This window comes from Microcaecilia unicolor, chromosome 5, assembly GCF_901765095.1.
Source record: "Microcaecilia unicolor chromosome 5, aMicUni1.1, whole genome shotgun sequence".
NCBI classification, from domain to species: Eukaryota; Metazoa; Chordata; class Amphibia; order Gymnophiona; family Siphonopidae; genus Microcaecilia; species Microcaecilia unicolor.
The window spans coordinates 13,790,320-13,808,182 of NC_044035.1; the positions used below are offsets into that span (position 1 = coordinate 13,790,320).

The 17,863-nt window shown below is 43.3% G+C and overlaps 1 protein-coding gene across 1 annotated transcript in view; it reads right to left on the bottom strand.

Annotated features, from left to right (window-relative positions):
• Positions 1-17,863, bottom strand: part of ATRNL1 (attractin like 1) — a 1,590,902-nt gene that overhangs the window by 1,296,226 nt on the left and 276,813 nt on the right. The window contains 1 exon segment of the mRNA XM_030202658.1: positions 7,309-7,483. Coding sequence (XP_030058518.1) covers positions 7,309-7,483 — 175 coding nt within the window.

Here is a 17,863-nt window from a genome sequence, read left to right on the forward strand (position 1 = left end):
ACTTGGAAAAATTCCGCATTTTTAGGTATAACTTGTCTGGAATGTTTTTACGTTTGGGGAGCGTGCCAGGTGCCCTTGACCTGGATTGGCCACTGTCGGTGACAGGATGCTGGGCTAGATGGACCTTTGGTCTTTCCCAGTATGGCACTACTTATGTACTTATGTACTTATGTACTTATGTAACTGCTGATATTTGTAGCAACAACAATGAACTCCAGCTGCAAGTGGGCCCTGCCTTCAACTCAGAGCTCCCCTTGGACTCGGTGGACTGCTGAAATAAAAATCATTGAAAGCCAGAAGCCCTAGCTACGGGGCACTATTACTGGGGAAAATCTGTACCAAAAACTTTAAAATTTTGCACCTTTGAATACGGACTTGTCTGTCTTAAAGTTTAAATTCGTTACTACTCAGAGACAGCGGTTATACTGTATTATTGTGATAAAGTATGCAGAATGTTAAATTTTTTGATTTTTTTTTTTTTTTTAGAATTCCTCCAGAATAATTACTTTGCTCTGACATTTCTATTATCAATACCTTTTTAGTGGTTTTTTTTTCCTTTACCACGATGTGCAGTTAGTGCAATAAAAAAAGGTATCATGTTATTTTCTTTTCTCTGTTTTGTTTTATTTCTATTCATTAGCTTTAAAAGTGGACTAACAGGGCTACTAAACCACTTCATTGGAATGGGAAAACCCAGGTAATCACAACCTTTTCATTTCCATAGGATCATTATCCCCTGTGCCTTTTCAGTACTAGTAAAAAAAGGCCCGTTTCTTAACGCAATGAAACGGGCGCTAGCAATGTAATGAGTTCCTGCCATTAATGTTTCCACGGTTGTATTCTGAATATAATTGTTGTTTACGTGTGTAAGATTTCTTTATATACAATATTTTTTGTGTAAACTGGGTTACAATGTGGTAAAAGTTTTCCGTGTTCAGGCCCTTCAAACAGTTTAACAATCACTTCCTGTGTTAGGCGGGGAGAGTCTGATAGGTACGGGCGGAGAAAGGGATCTTGGGGTGATAGTATCTGAGGATTTGAAGGCGACGAAACAGTGTGACAAGGTGGTGGCCGTAGCTAGAAGGTTGTTAGGCTGTATAGAGAGAGGTGTGACCAGCAGAAGAAAGGAGGTGTTGATGCTCCTGTATAAGTCGTTGGTGAGGCCCCACCTGGAGTATTGTGTTCAGTTTTGGAGGCCGTATCTTGTTAAGGATGTAAAAAGAATTGAAGCAGTGCAAAGAAAAGCTACGAGAATGGTACGGGATTTGCGTTACAAGACGTATGAGGAGAGACTTGCTGAACTAAACATGTATACTCTGGAGGAAAGGAGAAACAGGGGTGATATGATACAGACGTTCAAATATTTGAAAGGTATTAATCCGCAAACGAACCTTTTCCAGAGATGGGAAGGTGGTAGAACGAGAGGACATGAAATGAGATTGAAGGGGGGCAGACTCAAGAAAAATGTCAGGAAGTATTTTTTTCACGGAGAGAGTAGTGGATGCTTGGAATGCCCTCCCGCGGGAGGTGGTGGAAATGAAAACGGTAGCAGAATTCAAACATGCGTGGGATAAGCATAAGGGAATCCTGTGCCGAAGGAATGGATCCTCAGGAGCTTAGTCAAGATCGGGAGGCGGGGCTGGTGGTTGGGAGACGGGGATAGTGCTGGGCAGACTTATACAGTCTGTGCCAGAGCCGGTGGTGGGCAGCGGGACTGGTGGTTGGGAGGCGGGGATAGTGCTGGACAGACTTGTACGGTCTGTGCCAGAGCCGGTGGTTGGGAGGCAGGGCTGATGGTTGGGAGGTGAGGATAGTGCTGGGCAGACTTATACGGTCTGTGCCAGAGCCGGTGGTTGGGAGGAGGGGCAAGTGGTTGAGAGGCGGGGATAGTGCTGGGCAGACTTATACGGTCTGTGCCCTGAAGAGCACAGGTACAAATCAAAGTAGGGTATACACAAAAAGCAGCAAATATGAGTTATCTTGTTGGGCAGACTGGATGGACCATGCAGGTCTTTTTCTGCCGTCATCTACTATGTTACATCAGAAGAGCTCCTTACTCGTGAGAATGCAACATACAGTTGCCCATGTGAGAGACTGAGAGTGACAGTGTGTTTTACAGACAGTGTAAGAGAGAGATACACGGAGTGATTGAGTGTGTGTGTGTGTGTGTGATGTCTGTGTGTGTGGGTGTGAGTGACAAAGTGATTAAATGTTTGTCTTCCCTTCCCTTCTGTGCACTTGCCTCCACTGATGTTCGTACCTCCCTGTATATGATTGTTTGTTAGAGATTCAATCCACTCCACTTCCCTCCTCCAAGTTCCGTTCTGTCTGATTGGTTCTTCGTTGACAGTGAGAGCCAATGAAACGCTGAACTCCAGACTTACGAACCCTACACTGCCACAGTGCCACGGAGTCAGCTTCAAAATGTTTAGGTGCTTTTTATTATATAGGATAATTTCTTTCCATCAGAACTATGACACAAGTAACCATTTTCTAGCTCTTCCTTCCAGAATCCACATAATGTCTGTTTGCAAGATTTTTCTCTGCTTGTGAACTATCTGTTCTGTAATCCACAATCCTGGACTGCAGCGAGAGTTATCCATCTCATTCTCAGCTTTCAGTTAACTTCTTCTTAACAACTCCATGTATCCAGTTCTGGTTGACATGTGTTTCCTGGAACAACACTTTTTATGTTCCACTTCATTTACTCCGTCGCTACTTCGTTTTCCTTGTTTACTGATGTAATTCTTTGAGCTTTTACTCTTGTTTCTGTCATTCAGAAGTGATTGGATTTGGACGGGGTGGGGGTGGGGGGGGGTTACGCATTTCTATTTTTCAATTGTTTAATCTTCATATTGCACTTTTGTAGATGAACCTTTTTACATAATTTTGTTACTAGGATCAAAGAATTTTAAAAAGACAAAGGAATAGTGGCATTGTGATATCTTCTTACTCCAGAGGTTTTTCAACCCAGTCCTCGAGGCACACCCACAGCCTGTAGGGGTTTTCAGGATATCCCCACTGAATTTAATGGGGATATCCTGAAAACCCTAACTGGGTTGAAAACCTCTGTCTTACTCCTTATGTATGATGCTCATTTTATCAGCAAGGGTTCTAAATCCAGCCATGTTTTCAGGATATTTTATTTTTGTTACATTTGTACCCCGCGCTTTCCCACTCATGGCAGGCTCAATGCGGCTTACATGGGGCAATGGAGGGTTAAATGACTTGCCCAGAGTCACAAGGAGCTGCCTGTGCCGGGAATCGAACTCAGTTCCTCAGGACCAAAGTCCACCACCTTAACCACTAGGCCACTCCTCCACTGTTGCTACTATTCCACTAGCAACATTCCATGTAGAAGTCGGCACTTGCAGGTCACCAATGTGGCTGCGCAGGCTTCTGCTTCTGTGAGTCTGACGTCTCTTGTTCAGAGCTGCTTTCCATTATCCAAGTCATTCTCAGCTCATTAACTTGGGTTCTATATATTTTTTATATTGTTTATAATACCATAATCAGACCAAGGAATTTACAGTGTTTACCAACAGAAGACTAGCTAGAAATTAAAAAAAAAATGTTACTATAAACAAACAATGAGGGAAGTGAGGAGACATTTCTTACTTTATAACATAACAGTGCCCGTACAAAGAGTGGATTCAAATCTACAAAACACTTTCATTCATGAGAGGTTTTTTTTTTTTTTGGGGGGGGGGGGGGGAAATATGTTAGGACTCAACAGATCAGCACACTTATAGGTTCACAAAAAGCTCCAGCATCCAGATCACAAAAACATTAAACAATTCAAAAGTAGAAACATGTAACCTCCCCCAACCCAAAAAAAAAAAGGTAATCATTGCCCCAAGCCCTTACACTACTACTACTATTAATCACTGATATAGCGCTACTAGATGTACGCAGCGCTGTACACATTATATGCAGGTACTTTCTCTGTCCCTAGTGGGCTCACAATCTAAGCTTTTGTACCTGGAGAAATGGAGGGTTAAGTGACTTGTCCAGAGCAGGGGCGTAGCTACGTGGGGCCTGGGCCCCTGTAGATTTGGCCCTGGACCCCCCTGCTGACGACCCTCTCGATCCCCCCTCCTGCCGTCAACCCGCCGTCGCCTACCTTTATGGGCGGGGGACCCCCCAACCCCCGTCAGCCGAGGTCCTCTTCTTCCTTCGTTCTGTTTCTGAGTCTGACGTCCTAAAAGTTGTACGGGGGTCAAGGTGGTGGTGGGGGGGGGGAGGCTAAAATGTGCCCCCTCACCTCTGGCTCTGGACCCCCCTCCTGCCGAAGTCTGGCTACGCCCCTGGTCCAGAGTCACAAGCAGCTGCAGTGGGAATTGAACCCGGTTCTCCAGGATCTCAAGTCGGCTGCACTAGCCATTAGGCTACTACTCTTCCATTCCCTGTGATGTTACCACAGTACATAAGTACATAAGTACATAAGTAGTGCCATACTGGGAAAGACCAAAGGTCCATCTAGCCCAGCATCCTGTCACCGACAGTGGCCAATCCAGGTCAAGGGCACCTGGCACGCTCCCCAAACGTAAAAACATTCCAGACAAGTTATACCTAAAAATGCGGAATTTTTCCAAGTCCATTTAATAGCGGTCTATGGACTTGTCCTTTAGGAATCTATCTAACCCCTTTTTAAACTCCGTCAAGCTAACCGCCCGTACCACGTTCTCCGGCAACGAATTCCAGAGTCTAATTACACGTTGGGTGAAGAAAACTTTTCTCCGATTCGTTTTAAATTTACCACACTGTAGCTTCAACTCATGCCCTCTAGTCCTAGTATTTTTGGATAGCGTGAACAGTCGCTTCACATCCACCCGATCCATTCCACTCATTATTTTATACACTTCTATCATATCTCCCCTCAGCCGTCTCTTCTCCAAGCTGAAAAGCCCTAGCCTTCTCAGCCTCTCTTCGTAGGAAAGTCGTCCCATCCCCACTATCATTTTCGTCGCCCTTCGCTGTACCTTTTCCAATTCTACTATATCTTTTTTGAGATACGGAGACCAGTACTGAACACAATACTCCAGGTGCGGTCGCACCATGGAGCGATACAACGGCATTATAACATCCGCACACCTGGACTCCATACCCTTCCTAATAACACCCAACATTCTATTCGCTTTCCTAGCCGCAGCAGCACACTGAGCAGAAGGTTTCAGCGTATCATCGACGACGACACCCAGATCCCTTTCTTGATCCGTAACTCCTAACGCGGAACCTTGCAAGACGTAGCTATAATTCGGGTTCCTCTTATCCACATGCATCACTTTGCACTTGTCAACATTGAACTTCATCTGCCACTTGCACGCCCATTCTCCCAGTCTCGCAAGGTCCTCCTGTAATCGTTCACATTCCTCCTGCGACTTGACGACCCTGAATAATTTTGTGTCATCGGCGAATTTAATTACCTCACTAGTTATTCCCATCTCTAGGTCATTTATAAATACATTAAAAAGCAACGGACCCAGCACACACCCCTGCGGGACCCCACTAACTACCCTCCTCCACTGAGAATACTGGCCACGCAATCCTACTCTCTGCTTCCTATCTTTCAACCAGTTCTTAATCCATAATAATACCCTACCTCCGATTCCATGACTCTGCAATTTCTTCAGGAGTCTTTCGTGCGGCACTTTGTCAAACGCCTTCTGAAAATCCAGATATACAATATCAACCAGCTCCCCATTGTCCACATGTTTGCTTACCCCCTCAAAAAAAATGCATTAGATTGGTGAGGCAAGACTTCCCTTCACTAAATCCGTGCTGACTTTGTCTCATCAGTCCATGTTTTTGTATATGCTCTGCAATTTTATTCTTAATAATAGCCTCCACCATCTTGCCCGGCACCGACGTCAGACTCACCGGTCTATAATTTCCCGGATCTCCTCTGGAACCCTTCTTAAAAATCGGAGTAACATTGGCTACCCTCCAGTCTTCCGGTACTACACTCGATTTTAGGGACAGATTGCATATTTCTAACAGTAGCTCCGCAAGTTCATTTTTTAGTTCTATTAATACTCTGGGATGAATACCATCAGGTCCCGGTGATTTACTACTCTTCAGCTTGCTGAACTGACCCATTACATCCTCCAAGGTTACAGAGAATTTGTTTAGTTTCTCCGACTCCCCCGCTTCAAATATTCTTTCCGGCACCGGTGTCCCCCCCAAATCCTCCTCGGTGAAGACCGAAGCAAAGAATTCATTTAATTTCTCCGCTACGGCTTTGTCCTCCTTGATCGCCCCTTTAACACCATTTTCGTCCAGCGGCCCAACCGACTCTTTGGCCGGTTTCCTGCTTTTAATGTATCTAAAAAATTTTTTACTATGTATTTTTGCTTCCAACGCTAATTTCTTCTCAAAGTCCTTTTTTGCCCTCCTTATCTCCGCTTTGCATTTGGCTTGGCATTCCTTATGATCTATCCTGTTACTTTCAGTTGGTTCTCTTCTCCACTTTCTGAAGGATTGTTTTTTGGCTCTAATGATTTCCTTTATCTTACTGTTTAGCCACGCCGGCTGACGTTTAGTCTTTTTTCCCTTTTTTCTAATACGTGGAATATATTTGTCCTGAACCTCCAGGATGGTGTTTTTAAACAGCATCCACGCCTGATGCAAGTTTTTTACTCTGCGAGCTGCTCCTTTCAGTCTTTTTTTCACCATTTTTCTCATTTTGTCGTAATCACCTTTTCTATAGTTAAACGCTAGCGTACTTGATTTCCTAGTTTCACTTCCTTCAATGCCAATATCAAAACCGATCATATTATGACCAATATAAAACTTTTATCTTTTTTTTATAAAATCCTAAAAATCAAAATGTAAACTTATCTTGTGCCAAACTCCAGTCAGCAATTAAAGGTAGTCATTACATCCAACATCCCCACAAGTATCGCAATCTATAATCCATTTTACACCCCTAGAATATCCAGCTCCAACTGGTTTTGCCCTCTATGGGCTTCTTCAGGGAACGAGAAAAGGTCAACAGTTCAAAGTGGCAACTTCATGGGGTGTAAGGAATTGGGGCAATGATTAATTTTTTTTTTTTTTGTGATCTGGATATCAGAGCTTTTTGTGAGTCCTCATGATTTTTTAAAAAAGTATTTTTCAAAAAACTCTCATGAATAAAAGTGTTTTGTTAGATCTAAACCCACTCTTTGTAGTGATATATGAATCCCGCATGGCGGGGTAGTGGTATATTGAAGCCGTATATTTACCAGTTTTGGAGGGGTAACATAACAATGCAACATATCCAACCTAAACAAGAAATGCAAAACAAGCCGATGGGATTCTACTTACTTTAGTACCATCTGGAAGGCGCTATAGTTGAAGGTGTAGCCGCCGATCACCCACATAAACTTCCCATGCAGCACGGCTTTGTGGGAGGCCCGGCCCACCGATGGGCTGAATGGCTTCACATTGGGAAGAATCCAGTAGGACTCGGTGGACGGGACGTGTAATGAGCAATCAGGGCCTGGATGAAACACAGAGGCATGTAGAGGGTGAATCGCCAATGTTCCCACATTGGGCCGCTAAAAGCCCCCAGAGAGGTGAAAAATCAAAAGGCTTCACTGCAAACGCAAACATTCAAGTCAAGAAAAAGCATATTACTGGGGATCATTTTTTTTTTTGTGCCTAAAGATGACAGAAGACATAAATTAGATTAATGTGAGGAAGCAAATGACAGGAAGACACGCTACATTTGTAGAACTAATGAAGATGAATCCCAGCAATTCAACTCCAATGTACAATTTACATATCACAAGGTGAGAAGAAAGAGCTCTGCTTTCGGGTCACAGGGTGCAGGAAACGGATAATGTTTTGACAGCTTCATGAGCAGACCCAGATGAAGAGATCCTACCACCCCCCCTTGAAGGAATGGCCAGTTTCACTGTGCTCTGCAGCATTTTCTTATGTGGCCAGTAAAGGAGCTTCCCTACTTTCCAGATGCATCCCTGCTAATGTTTTACTTCAGATAATAATCCAGCCTATGCAACCTGGGATAGTTACATAAAAAGTAAGACTTATGCTGGTGTCCTCTCACCCAGAAATATGGTTCTTGATGAACATTCATACTCCTCTTATTGACCTATAAGTGCATTTACTCTGCAGCTCCTCAGTACCTCTCCACTCTCATCTCTCCCTACGCCCCTCCCCGAGAACTCCGTTCACTGGGTAAATCTCTCTTATCTGCACCCTTCTCCACCCCTAACTCCAGACTCCGTTCCTTTTATCTTGCTGCACCATATGCCTGGAATAGACTTCCTGAGCCGGTACGTCAAGCTCCATCTCTGGCCGTCTTCAAATCTAAGCCCACCTTTTTGATGCTGCTTTTAACTCCTAACCCTTACTCACTTGTTCAGAACCCTTATTTTATCATTCTCACTTTAATATTCCCTTATCTCTTGTTTGTCTGTCCTAATTAGATTGTAAGCTCTGTGGAGCAGGGACTGTCTCTTCATGTTCAAGTGTACAGCGCTGCGTACGTCTAGTAGCGCTATAGAAATGATAAGTAGAAGTAGTTGTAGTAGTAGTAACATTCAAAAAAAAAAATAAAGTCATCTCCCCGGCAACAAATCACACAGGGCTGTTTTTTTAAACTAAGGCGCGCTCACGTTTTTAGCGCATGCTAAAAATAGGCGCGCGCTAAATGTAAGAGATGCCTATGCATTCCTACGGGCGTCTCTAACTTTTAGTGTACGCCCAATTTTAGATTGCGCTAAAAATGTGAGCGCACCTTAGTAAAAAAAAAAAAAAAACCCCACAGCGTATAAAATAAAAAGGAGAGTAGTAGAGGGTAGACCATATATGTATCCAAACAGCAAGTTTATTCTCACATGAAAAATATATCTATCAAAAGACTTGACGCAGTTCTGCGTTTTGACGCTAACCACGCCTGCCTCAGGAGCGAATGTCAATGATCTCAGCCACTGACGATAACAACACGTAAATGGTCTACTCCGCTCTGACAATGACACTGCCTCTGACACCGATTATACCTTTAACCTTGTCTCCTAACACCCTTATACTCATCCTCCAATCGTTTCTTCTCCGTCTTCCTATCTCATCCCCCTCCCTATCTCCTCTCCTTTTACCTATCTATCCTTGATTACCTTCCCATATCCAACCCATATATTCTTCAAACCTTGCTACTATTATGTTATTGTAGTTTGTAATATTCTCCTTACAGGACTCTGCAATGCTTTTTCTTTACTATGTAAGCCGCATTGAACCTGCTGTATGTGGGAAAGCGCGGGGTACAAGTGTAATAAATAAATCTCTATATATAAAAGGCACCACCAACATTCTAAATGAAGCCTCCAGCCGAAAGTGTGAAGGGGGAGAGACATCCGGTTTCCCCATGAGCGTCTGCCCCGCCCTCGCTCTCTCTGTAACACAAATAGTGAAGGAAAACACAGCAAAGCATGAAATCAAATCGCTCTCTCTGTAACAGTGAAGGACTCAGAGGGGGGAGGGTAGAGAGGGCAGAAGCCCTCACTATCTCTGTAACACAAACACAGCACAGCAGGAAACTTAACACTGAAGGACTCGACTCCGAGGGGGGAGGGGACAGAGAGCACAGGGGAAGGGAGAGAGGGCAGAGGGCAGGGACACACACACTCCCACATGCACACAGAAGAAAACCTTGCTGGCCCCCATTTCATTTGCATCAGAAACGGGGCTTTTTTACTAGTAAATAAATAATACCGCACTCAGTGAAAACACAAGAAAGTAACGTCACAGCAGCACATGCGTAACTTTCTTGTGTTTTCACCGAGTTCTGTATTATTGGACTCTCAAGTTCATTTACATGTTATCATCGTCAGTGATGCTTCCCCCAGTTCCCCAGCACACTCTTTCCTGGAAAATAAACCAAAGATGGTGTCACTCTTTCTGCCTCTCCCCTTGTAAAGCAAACTGGACCCATAAACACTGCGTTCTGCTTGCCTCTGTCAACCTCTTGCATCAAAGTCTACTCATAAATTGTTGCAGGTGGAACATTTTTATTGGACTAACTTTAGCATGCCATTACCCACATATTCGTTGGCCTTTATTTTCAACATATCCAAGTGGACTACTAGCCCGGCGGTCACACGGCTTTAGTAGAAACAAAGGAAGCTGCGACTGTGAGTCAACAGGCATGAATGAGTTCCTCTCATTCAGTCAGAATCTCATAGGTATAACAGAGAAAATATTATTACTACCAAAAAGCCCTTCCCATCAGGAAGGAGAAGAGGAAGATGGGATCGGGGGTGCCGGCAGCCAGGACGGACCCTGGGGCAGAGGAGTACATGGGCCCTTACACAGGGGGTCCAGAGCTGGAAGAGCATCATGCCAGCATGTGACGTAAGGGCCCAGCATTGCATGGCAGCCAAGAAAAGGCTCCACTGAGGCTCTGGTCTCGCAGCTGGTCTGCACTGCACATTTTCATATTTAAAAAAAATATAGTCAGGCATGGTGGGCCCACAGGGCCGGGCCCCTGACACCTACAGGCCCCTGGGTCATGATACCTCCCAGGAAATGTGCGTACTTGTTGTCAGGCCTGGATGGGAAGGGGAAAATGTGTTCACCTACAGTGCACTGATCATGCATATGTACATACATTCACATACCTTCCTTACTCTGTTGCCTGACTATCCAGGACATAAGAAAATAAGAGTAGCCATACTGGGTCAGACAATTAGTCCATCTAGCACAGTATCCTGTTTTCCAAACAGTGACCAAGCCAGGTCACAAGTACCTGGCAGAAACCCAAATTGTGGCAACATTCCATGTAGAACCCCAAAGAACAGCAAGATTCTGGAATCCTAAAGAGTGACAAGATTCCATTCAGAATCTCAAATAGTAGCAACATTCCATGTAGAACCCCAAAGAATAGCAAGATTCTGGAATCCTAAAGAGTGACAAGATTCCATTCAGAATCTCAAAGAACAGCAACATTCCATGTAGAACCCCAAAGAACAGCAAGATTCTGGAATCCTAAAGAGTGACAAGATTCCATTCAGAATCTCAAATAGTAGCAACATTCCATGTAGAACCCCAAAGAATAGCAAGATTCTGGAATCCTAAAGAGTGACAAGATTCCATTCAGAATCTCAAAGAACAGCAACATTCCATGTAGAACCCCAAAGAACAGCAAGATTCTGGAATCCTAAAGAGTTGACAAGATTCCATTCAGAATCTCAAAGAATAGCAACATTCCATGTAGAACCCCAAAGAACAGCAAGATTCTGGAATCCTAAAGAGTGACAAGATTCCATGCAGAATCTCAAAGAGTAACAACATGCCATGCTACAAATCCCAGGGCAAGTAGTTGCTTCCCATATCTGTCTCAATAGCAGATTATGGACTTTTCCTCCAGGAACTTTTCCCAACCTTTTTTAAACCTAGAGACGCTAACCGCTGTTACCACATCCTCCGGCAAAGAGTTCCAGAGCTTAACTATTCATTGAGTGAAAAAATATTTCCTCGTATTTGTTTTAAAAGTATTTCCATGTAACTTTCTTGACTGTCCCCTAGTCTTTGTACTTTTGGAACATGTAAAAAATCGATTTACTTTGCAGCACAAGTCATGTATCTTGTTGAAAGTGTTGCAGTACAAGAAGCCCTGTCCAAGGGACCCTTTCAGAAAGGCGCGGTAGGTTCTACACGTATGCAGCATGCAACAAAACGAGACTACCACCAGGCTAACGTGCCCTCTGGCGGTAATTTCGGATTTGGAGCGAGCCCAAACCACTGGGACAAATTATTTTTTATTACCTACCGCATGCGCCGTTTCTGGCGTTAATTGGTGCTCGCTGACCAGTCACCACATGTGTAGCACGTGAGCCTTTACTGCTAGATCAATGGGTGGCATTAAGGGCTCAGGCTGTATATAGGTGCATGCTGGTTTCAATTTTACCGCAGACCCTTTTCCCGGACCATTGGAAAAAAAAAAGCCCTTTTCCCCAGACACGGTAAAAACTAGCCTGGTGCGCATCAAAAATACGGGTTCATACTACCACAAGCCACTTTTTGTCACGCCCTAGTAAAAGGACCCCATACTTACACCCCCCATCATTTTAAAGAGCAGTCCCACAGAGACTATTCAGAAGACCCTCCTCTTCAATCATCTAAAGCAAAGGCTGGGGATGTTCCTGGACAATGCCAGTTTAGTGAGAAAAAATGCACACTGTCCGCTGTAAAATCTCTCACCTTCCTTACAAAAACATTTACTCTCCCATCCTTTAAAAATTGTTTTGATATTATATTGTGGTCATTGGTGACACCTAGTGGCCAAAAGGGAATAGGATACAAACCAACAAAACTAAAAAAAACACCTGCAAAATGCAGAGTGAACACAATGCTATAATTACGGTTCGTATTCATAGGTGGGAGGTTTTTACATTTATGTGTTTATTTTCTAGCCAATTAGGGACTCTTTTGAAGAGCCAATTAGGGATTCATCTTTTGAAGTGCAAACTCAGTATTTCTTTATTTTTTATTTGTTACATTTGTATCCCACATTTTCCCACCTATTTGCAGGCTCAATGTGGCTTACATACCGTGTTTCCCCGAAAATAAGACACTGTCTTATATTAATTTTTGCCCCCCAAAATGCGCTAGGTTTTATTTTCAGGGCCTGTCTTATTTTTCGGGGAAACATCGGGGTTGGATCGGGGTTGGCCCGCCCGCCCTCCGTCGCTCCCGGAACTAACCTTAAACGCCTCCTTTCACCTTCGCAGCAGCAGAGCAGGCCACTCCTTCCTTCCGTGCCCCGCCCTCGCCTGACGTAACGTCTGCGAGGGCGGGGTACGGAAGGAAGGAGAGGTCTGCCCTGATGCTGCTTGCTGCGAAGGTGAACAGGTTGGTTTTTGGTGATTTCCTGAAGTTTAGGTGGTCGTAGGTTGTTTTCACAGCTTTTGGCAATGATTTCCATAGTTGTGTGCTTATGTAGGAGAAGCTGGATGCATAGGTTGCTTTGTACTTAAGTCCTTTGCAGTTTGGGTAGTGGAGGTTTAGGTATGTTTGAGATGATCTGGTTACGTTTCTGATTGATAGGTCTATGAGGTTTGTCATGTATCCTGGGACTTGGCCGTAGATGATTTTGTGGACCAGGGTGCAGATTTTGAAGGTAATAAGTTCTTTGATTGGAAGCCAGTGCAATTTTTCTCGGAGGGGTTTGGCACTTTCGAATCGCGATTTACCAAGTATCAGTCTAGCTGCTGTATTTTGAGCGGTCTGGAGTTTCTTAGTGAGTTGTTCTTTGCATCCTGCGTAGATTCTGTTGCAGTAGTCTGCATGGCTTAGAACCATTGATTGTATTAGGTTACAAAATATTTCCCTCAGGAAGAAAGGTTTTACGCGTTTGAGTTTCCACATTGAGTGGAACATTTTCTTTGTTGTGGAGTTAACTTGGCTCTCGAGCGTGAGGTTGCGGTCAATTGTAACGTCGAGTATTTTCAGGCTGTCTGAGATAAGGAGGGTGTGTTCTGGGGTGATTAAGGTTGTGAGTTTGTACGTATTGTGTTGATAGGATGAGGCAGTGTGTTTTTCCTGTGTTCAATTTCAATTGAAAAGAGTTTGCCCATGAGTCCATGATGCTCAGACCGAGTTTGATTTTATTATTGATTTCTGTTAAATCATGTCTGAAGGAAATGTATATTGTGACATCGTCTGCGTAGATGAATGGGTTGAGGCCTTGCTTTGATAAGGACTTGGCCAGTGGGATCATCATTATGTTGAAAAGTGTTGGTGATAATGGTGATCCTTGAGGTACTCCACAGTCTGCTTTCCAAGATGGTGATATGTTTAGGTTTGATTTCAATTGGTATGTTCTACTGGTTAGAAAACCCTTGATCCAGCTAAGTATATTCCCACCAATTCCGAAGTAGTCTACAAGTCTTAATAATGTATTATGGTTTACCATGTCGAATGCTCTTATTGGTGTTATGTTGACAAATGCAAAGCGATGCACATTGGGAAGAATAATCTGAGTCATAGTTACCTGATGCTAGGGTCCACCTTAGGGGTCAGCACCCAGGAAAAAGACCTAGGTGTTGTTGTAGACAATATGCTGAAATCTTCTGCCCAGTTTGCGGCAGCGGCAACAGCAGTGATAAAAAAAACACAAAAAAAGGATGCTAGGAATTATTAGAAAATGGATAGTGAATACGACTGAAAATACTATAATGTCTCTGTATCGCTCCATGGGACGACCACACCATGAGTACTGAGTTCAGTTAAGACATAGCAGAATTATAAAACGTTCAAAGAAGAGTGGACCAAAATGATAAAGGGGATGGAACTCCTCTCATATAAGGAAAGGCTAAACAGGTTAAGGCTCTTCAGCTTGGAAAAGAGACAGATGAGGGGAGATATGATTGAGGTCTACAAATTCCTGCCTGATTGGAGTAGAAATGAATCATTTTTTTACTCTTTCAAAAAGTACAAACACCAGGGGGCACTCAACGAAGTTACAAGGAAATACCTTTAAAACAAATAGGAGCAAATTTTAAGCTCTGGAACTCATTGCCGGAGGATGTGAAGTTAGCGTATCTGGGTTTAAAAATGGTTTTGGACACGTTCCTGGAGGAAAAGTCCATTGTCTGCTATTGAGACAGACATAGGGAAGCCACTGCTTGTCCCTGGGATTGGTAGCATGGAATGTTGCTATTATTTGGGTTTCTGTCGGGTACTTGTGACCTGGATTGGCCACTGTTTGAAACAGGATACTGGACTAGATAGACCATTGGTCTGACCCAGTGTGGCTATTCTTATGTTCACCACAGGTACTACTGCTGGCTGCTTTTGCCAGTGGAATGAAATGTGCGTACTTGTGCCACTGAGTCTCAGCGCAGAAAAGACACAAAAACTGAAAGGCCAGTGCAAAGAGTAACCATCAGCGAACTGAACAACAATGGGTCCAGTCAGTGTAGGAATTAGCTTGTGAGGTACCCATCAGTACAGTTTACATTAAAATAAATGCTAATCAGGCTATTAATTATTCTGCCCAGATGCAAAGAAGTTATTAAATGAGAGAATACTACCGCCAGGTATGATGCAGCCTAGGAGGAATGGCTTGCCCTCTGCATCAGGGTAGAAAAGTTAATAAGCCTGTCCTGAGCCCCCAGACCCCACCCCCAAGGAGCCCCGATGCCCCTCCCATCAACCCCTATGGCAGGAGCACCCTGAAGCTCAATAGCCTCTGACCCATCCACCGTTCCTCCTGACTTACTTACAAAAATATTTGCCTGGTGTCTAGTGCACCCCACCTCCTTCCTCCAGATTCTCATGACCCCTTCCTCTATTAAGGCATAACTGAAAGAGGCGGGCACAGTGCCTGCTCACTCTTACCTTAGACCTCACCATCTTGGAAAATGGCAGCACCTGGCCCATGCAGTGCATCTTGGGAGGTATTGAGTGGGGTCAGTCTGCCAAATAAGGGAATTTTTCCCTTATTTGGTAGTCTGGAAGGGTGACTTTTTGCAAAGAGCTGCGGATTACAGTCACAGTTTTAACATGGCATTTTAACATATTCTCACTGATTATTCCATAATCGAAGTATATTTACTAATTCATTTCATGGTAGAAGCTGAGCACTGAACTGGCTCTACACTTGGCTTTCTGCATCAGCTCATGAGTGAAGGATAGAAGACAAGTCAAGAGACAGATGAGTACTAGAGGAAGTGATGTTTTTCCATTGTTTTATTTTTTTTTAATGTATGTATTTATTTTATATCAAGAGTATTTTACAAATGTTTATTGGTTAAAGGCATTTCTCAATAGACAAAAGAGAATGCATTTGGAAATGCTCACAACCTCGAGGATACCTCCCCTCCTCCCTCCCCAAAAAAGGTTGGCTGGTAAGGATAGATGTCATTGATACACACACACTGGTCAGCAGAGTCATAGCCCTACATGGGAAGATATCTGGCGGCTCTCTTTTAAGCTCATTATAATCTAAAGTGGCCCCATCATAAAAATTAATGAAGAGCATTGCACTCACCTCTCAAATCCTGGGCCTCCGCTATTTGAGAGAGAGGATTATAAGATCCTCCTAAACTCTTCACATAAAGCTACAAACTATTGTTGCTCGTCCTTATCTTCCTGCGATCTCTTGTAATTTATGAAGCCTAACCTTTTTTCCTTATCTTTTCAGCCACTCTTTTGATGAACCAGAGTGGGCTTCTTTTCCTCTTATTTTTACTTATTTTTCTAAGAAAAAGCTTTGTTGTCCTGAAATTCTCCTTTTCGGTTTTGCCCACTGCTGTTCTTCTACTCCCAGATTTTCCCATCCAGCTATTCCTCCATCCTGACAAAGTTAGGGTTTTGTAGAAATCTAGAAACTTGACTTTTGAATGAATCTTCGCCTAAATCTGCACTACCCAAGCTGCAAAGGACTCAAAATACAAATCAACCTAGGAAATCCAATTTCTCCTACATAGGCACACAACTGTGGAACGCATTACCAAAAGCCTTGAAAACCACATACGACCACCTAAACTTCCGGAAAAAAACTAAAAACTAACCTGTTTAAAAAGGCATACCCTACCAATCCATCATAAATGCCTGATCTCTGAAACACAACAAACCTAAAGTACGAAATGGACATAACACAACTCTTCCGTTGAACGATTCCCGAATGTGGCCGTACCACATGAACTTTATCTTACCACAACATCACTTTGTATTTGTTCACACCGGACTCTGCAAACGCCTCTCCGGTACTATGTAAGCCACATTGAGCCTACAAATAGGTGAGAAAATGTGGGATACAAATATAACAATAAATAAATAAACTTCTCTATCTAATAACAGTCTTTCCAACTTATCTGGTTCAAAGAAGACAAATTTAACATCAGATAAAGTAATCAAACATTTGGACGGAACAAAAGTAGCCCTAAAGCCAAGGCATTAGCTTTTAACTAAAGAAATTGCTCACATTTGAGTTGCCTTAGAGACATCTAGAAATATCTGTATTTCCCTCCACAATACAGGAAACCTTTCTTTCTAAAGTAATTTTGCATAATTGTAGACTTGTCCAGTTCTAAAGAAAAATAAGACACCAGGAGAGTGGACCACAATGATATATCATCCTGAGAGGTTTCTAAAAAAGCAGTTAAATTATCCATTTCATTATCCTTAGTGGGTAATGTAGCAGGTGCCAACTCAACGTGGGCCTTCCACGGTACTTTCCTAGGTACATAATAGCAGTTTATAGCAACAATAGTATCGGCATTAGGTAAAACTTCTTTGAAACATTTCCTAAGCAAAACTCTGCAGATAATAAAGGACAAACAGTGATACATTTTAATAAAATAAAAGTAAATAGAATAAATAAAGCATTGCCTTTGGGGCCCCTTGAATTTCTTTTAGGGATTTTGAGAATTCGGAGAGTGCCTCCCCCGTGTTCCAGAACCCTTTATTTCTATTTTGTAGGGTTCCCCTCTTCATTTTCTGTATCCTTCCAAGGCCACCTTCAACCCGCAGTAGGAGAATTATCACATTATCAAAGACTCAGGAGGGGGTCCCTATGGTTTCAAGCCCCTGAATCTTGCCCTCCTAGAAATGCCTCTGTTTCTACAGCTGGGATACATTTTTTGGCAACATCATGGGACCATTAGCATAACACCTGCCAGCGTCTCTCCGCTGTAAGAATACTCCAGGAGTCCCGCTACAGCGGATTCAGTCCTGTCTGCTTGGGAGACTGCCAGCATGCCTCAATACAAGCTGAAAAATGGTAATGTTTACATAAGGCGAAGAGCAAATTGTGGATACAAATCCTCCGCTAATGGGTTGAGAGTTCGGGAGGGGGAATAAAATGCAGCTTTTTAATTCCACTCAGCTCCTCTTGCTGCTGTCGCATTTCTTA